This window comes from Tupaia chinensis, unplaced genomic scaffold (genome assembly GCF_000334495.1).
Source record: "Tupaia chinensis unplaced genomic scaffold, TupChi_1.0 Scaffold143572_1, whole genome shotgun sequence".
NCBI classification, from domain to species: Eukaryota; Metazoa; Chordata; class Mammalia; order Scandentia; family Tupaiidae; genus Tupaia; species Tupaia belangeri.
The window spans coordinates 240,896-246,598 of NW_006203417.1; the positions used below are offsets into that span (position 1 = coordinate 240,896).

At 38.3% G+C, this 5,703-nt stretch overlaps 1 protein-coding gene across 1 annotated transcript in view; it reads left to right on the forward strand.

The window, feature by feature from the left end:
- The window catches only part of LOC102488785 (glutamate receptor 3-like), a 144,159-nt gene extending 138,661 nt beyond the window's left edge, over nucleotides 1–5,498 (forward strand). The window contains exons 8-9 of the mRNA XM_014582277.1: nucleotides 409–656; nucleotides 5,034–5,498. Of these exons, the coding sequence (XP_014437763.1) occupies nucleotides 409–654 (246 nt within the window). The 3' untranslated portion in view covers nucleotides 655–656; nucleotides 5,034–5,498. The remainder of the gene's footprint in view (nucleotides 1–408; nucleotides 657–5,033) is intronic.
- The last annotated feature ends 205 nt before the right edge of the window (nucleotides 5,499–5,703 follow it).

Consider the following 5,703-nt stretch of genomic DNA (forward strand, 5'->3'; position numbering starts at 1 on the left):
CCCCAATGAAGAGTGTTACATTTATAGAGATTATGTCACAGCTCAACTCTGGCAAATGGTGCTTATTAACACTGGCAGAGAAATAAATTATGCTTGTGTATACTCTTTTGTTCCCATGGCTAAGTGCAGTTTTATTTAGTTGTTTAACACCACTCTGAGGTACTAAGGAGTAAAAGGAGTCAATATAAAAAGACACTTAGGTAAGGATCAAAACAGTCAACAGAAGCACAATCTACCATCTTGCTGGTCATTGTGAAACACTAACCAGTTGCCAGAGTTGAGTCATAACACTTACATCAATGTTTAGTTATTTTACAATTTAGAACTATCCTATACTGTTGTGATGTTTTATAATGTCCCATTACCTTTGTTTCCCCAAGAACTAATCGTGTTGTTCATTTCTCTTAGGACAAGACCAGCGCTCTGAGCCTGAGCAATGTGGCAGGCGTTTTCTATATACTTGTCGGAGGTCTGGGGCTGGCCATGATGGTGGCTTTGATAGAATTCTGTTACAAATCACGGGCAGAGTCCAAACGCATGAAACTCACAAAGAACACCCAAAACTTTAAGCCTGCTCCTGCCACCAACACTCAGAATTACGCTACATACAGAGAAGGCTACAACGTGTATGGAACAGAGAGTGTTAAGATCTAGGGGTACGATTAAGGTCTAATCAACTAATCAGCCTTATATTACTATATGTTCATCTCCTTTCTTTTTCTTTTCCTTGTTTTTCAGTTTGGTTTATTGTTTCAAGCATTGTCTCTCCTTTGCAACCATTCAGTTCCTTGTAAACAATGGTTGTGCTTTCTCCTCAGGCAGTAGTCCTTTTCCAGTAGCATCATTGTAACTAAATTGTGGTTTGTGACTCAAAAGGAAAAAAAAAATTCTCTAGAGTAGCACTGTTCAATAGGAGTACATGCAAGCCACATATGTGAACCACATGTGTACACTTAAATACTCCAGTAGCCATAAAACAGGTGAAATTATTTTCTCTGGCTCAAAATATCCAAAAGTATTATCATTTAAACTTGCTATCAATATTTTAAAAATGAATGAGATCTTTTACATTCTCTTTTTCATACTAGTCTTAGAAATCTGGGAAATATTTTTTATAGTCATGGTATATCTCAACTCACCCTCATAGCAAATGTTCAGTAGTCACATGTGGCCGGTAGCTTCTGCATGGGACAGTACTGCTCAAGAAAAAGCAGCCGCTCTGGAGCTGATGTTAAAATGAGGAATAGAAATGAGGCATGGCCACCTTGAGAAGCACAGTGCTTCCTTAAGAGAACAGTGGTTCTTTCAAGTAAACAGTGTAAGCCTCAGACAATTTCCTTATTCTTTGAGTTCCTTTGTTGTCCCTTCCTTGAAACCGATGCAGAGGTCAGTGTTTTTCAAAGGACAGTCTAGGGTCTCTGCTATTGGCTAAACCCAACTTCCTACTTAGATGAAGCTAACTGATACCATCTTGACTCTGGCAGCCACTGCCCCACCCCTCCAATAAATCAGATGTGTGCAAATGCAAGTTTGCATTAGGATACCATCTCCACTCTGGAAGGGTTTCAAAGACTATATATAGTCTTGTTACCAGCAAGTCTATCTGTCATCACTAACACACCTATTTAAAGCGGAACAGAACAACTAGCAACTTTATATCCCTTATTTTAGGTAGGCGATTTTGACCTCATGAGGAAATGTGCTGGAATTTCTACAAATGCATTTGCATTTTTCACCTTCTTATATTTCATACTTAGGATTTAAATTCAACCAATTTTTAAGTAATATTTTATACAACTATATTATTCATCTTCGCCATGGAAAGCATCATCTTATTTGATTAAGTCACTGGTTGTTCTTTCCTTCCACAGACCACAGCCTTTTGCCACAGCATATTCAGCACCCTAAATTAACCTTCCTCTTCTGAAAAAGTGTTCCTATTGCATTGGTGAATATGCAATACATGGATTCATCTGTAATTAGCATCATTTGCATGCAAGCATTTAATTTTTCTGTGTACTTATAATGTTTTACTCTTGAGGAGGTGATACAGGCCCAATACAATTTGGAGCATATTTTTTTTTTCCATAGGATAATAAATGAACAATTTTGGCCTCCATTATTTATCCCAAATTCTGAGGTACTGGCATCCAAATAAATAATGCATTATAGATCTGTGTTGCAGTTTTCCAAGTGTTGTCATACTATCACCTTGTTTGAAATAAGAAAGGGACCAGGTAGTATTTTCTCTTTCAGGTAATTAAGACTCAGCCACATTAAGTGACTTGCTCAAGGCACCACTCCTAGGTATTGGTAGTACTAGGACTAGAACCCAGCTGTCCTTCTTAGAGCTATATTCTTTACTAAATCATGCTGCTTCTAACCACCCATGGCATGGTGGCCCCCAGAATACTTGAAATTTCAATGGGATCCCATCAAACAGATACCATATCTTAAGTTCACATCCCATTTACCCACACAAAAAAGTCTTGAGTAACTTCATCAAGCCTTCTGAGGAACTCCACATGAGATTATATATTCAATTACCCCTCCTTTCCACAGAATCTTTCTGAAACAGAGCATATCAGGTCACAGGACCACACAGCCTCTTAGACTCTCTTTATTTCTCAACTACTTCATTTAAGAATCTATGTCCCTACCCCTAAACTACTGTAGTCTCAGTCTCTTGTTAAAGCTCCAGAGCAGTGCTTCTCAAACATCAATGTACATGTGAATCACATTCTTAGAAAAATACAGATCCTGATTTGGCCGATCTGGGATGGATCCTGAGATTCTACTGTTTTCACAAGGTCCCAGTCAAGCAGATGCTACTGGTCTAGGAACTAATAAGAGTCTAGGGAAAAAAACCTCAGAGAATGTAACTCAAAAGAACGGAGGGAAAAGAGAGGGAGAGAGGAAAGGGAGATGGAGAGTAAGATTAAAGAAAAGGAACAAAGGAATGAAGGAAGAGCATACCTTTGTCTGAGCAGAATGTTGCAGTCCTAAAATGGAGGCCTGAAACATCAAACTTGGGTGAAAAGTCCCTAGAAACTGACTTGCTACAACTTCTGGTTCTCTGGTTTTCCTTTAGTCATCACATGTGATCACTTTCATGAAGCAAAATTTGGCCTAATTGAGGCAGAAGTAATATTTTAATAGACACTCATCCAAATGTGCTTACAGCCCAGTTAGGTAGCCCCTTAGCAATCATCTCTAGAATGAAAGTAAACCTGGGAGGAAACTTTGCAAACACATCTGTCCTGTAAGACTGTGTAAAGTCTCTAGACAAGAAGGAAAAGCTTCAGAAGATGCCAGAATAATCTCAATGTGTTGACAAGAGGCACAAAGCAGGCTGAGCAGAAAATAGAAACTTCTCCACTGTCATCTGCCAATTTGGTGACATGACTTTAGGGAATATTGGTTAAGTGAAGAATGAACTCTTCACTCATTCATCTCTTATTTCATAAGAAGTTCCAGAATATCTTATAGTAACTTCTAATCTGTTACCTAGTTATTTGGCTTCCAGTTCCCTGAGTTGGCCTAGATCTGTCAGGGTCTATTCACAGGCACAGAGATAGAGAGGCACCCCGAGATTTTACTCTTATTGCTAATTATCAGAGCCTGCCTTGGGGGTTTACAGTACCAGTAATTGTTCAGAAAGAATGACTCAAGGCAAATCACCTGCGAAAAATATCCAGTAAAATCTGGTGAACAAAAACTCATCCTTGAAAGACAAGGGAGTCGTCTCACTTTGTATGTGCAATAGTAGCATCAGGATTATTGGACTTGTAGAACATGTGGCTCAGTCTCAGAAACTTGGATAACTGAGGCAGTGATGGTCTTTTTCCCCAGAGGACTTCTACCTCAGTGATAACAATTCATTTATCATCGTTAAAAGACAGGAGATGGAGGCACTGAGAACTTAGCTCGCTTTCACAAAGTCTTGCAGCTAAATAATGACATCCCATGGCCAATGGGGAAAAGGGAGGAGCCTTTGATCTTTCTGCCATAGATACACAACTTCTCCAACTTTCTGAAATAAATGTAACTCAAGATTTAGGACTTCCAACAAAGATTTTCCTACTTCTATGAGAGTCTTATTTTGCCCTCTTTGAGGCTTTTGGCTTTCAAGTGTATCATTGACATCCTTCTTACAGATATTTCTATTCCAGGGCCAGTGGTAGATAATGCTAATGCCATTCCTTAGGGAAAAAATTCAGTGTTAGCTCAATATAAAAAGTGATTCATTAGTGTAGAAGGAAAGTGTGTGGAGGGGGTTGTAAGCTTAAAAAAGAGGCAAGAAAATGGCCTTTGAATTTTCAGTCAGGGCAAATAAATCCCCCGCAAATGCCTAATGCCTCCAAAAGTGGGTACAATTAGCACTGCCATCAGGCTCATAATATCAGGGTAAAGACCCCATAGATGTCAAGTCCCTTCATGGGTATCACTGCTCTGGCCTCTTTCTGGAATATGTGGTCTCTTTAAAATCCTTGTATTATTTTCAGATTCTAATTAACTAAGGTTGTAGGTATTAAGAGAAATGGCAGTCACCTTTCTGGCAATGAGCAGCCAATTTTCTTCTCAGGAAAAATAGATTTCAATTTAGTAAGCCAGAGAACACTGCTTGCCCTCTGTCCTAGGTATAATCCTTTGTCGCAAAGTTTTACGCAATCAGAATACACCCTGCAGTGTAGTTCTCCTGAATGTCTGTATTTAAATGCCATTATAACTATCTAGTATATCTCCATCCTAAGTAATTAAGTCTTGAGTTAGATTTCATGCACCACCCATTTATTTTTTAGTACACTGCATCTAGTAGAATGATCCTAATTTAACCTATTGCAAAACATTTACCTGGGGTTAAAGAATTAAATCAGACCTGTTGCTAAAGCTAGTCAAACAGGGTGCAGCCCCAGAGAAACCAGTTTGAGAAAACAGCTACAGTTTTTGTTCAAAATAGACTGAGCCATAATAGATTTTTCAATTCCTGATAGAAAGCCCCATCCAATATAAATTTCCCCTTGCCTTTGCAGATCCCTTCCCGCTGGAGACATATGATGAGAGGAAATCACCGAAAACGTGGCTGCTTCAAGGATCCTGAGCCAGATTTCACTCTCCTTGGTGTCGGGCATGACACGAATATTGCTGATGGTGCAATGACCTTTCAATAGGAAAAACTGATTTTTTTTTCCTTCAGTGCCTTATGGAACACTCTGAGACTCGCGACAATGCAAACCATCATTGAAATCTTTTTGCTTTGCTTGAAAAAAAAATTAAAATAAAAACCAACAAAAAAAGGACATGCAAGATTCCAGTATGCGAAAAAAAATCTTATTAAAAAATTTCAATTCAACAAAAGCCATTCTTTGATACCACTGCACAGTATACAAACACCATGTTCTTTTAATACACATCCACAAATTTTAAATTCCAGTTCAGCAAATAGGCTCATCTTAGCTAAAAGAATTAGTTCTTCCTCACCAAAAAAAAAAAAAAAATTTAAAAATTAAACAAAAAAAATCTGTCTCCTGTTGTTTGGGAAGACAGACTGGCATTTCTTCTAAGATCTGCTGACCAGATGTTTTTGGTATTTCCTGTTGGTGGTGATGTTCTGTGCACCCTATTTCCTTTCAATGTTGCTGAAATGTGTATATCTTTAGAATATAAATGCAACACTTAAGAAAATTCAAATGCTTTGGGAAA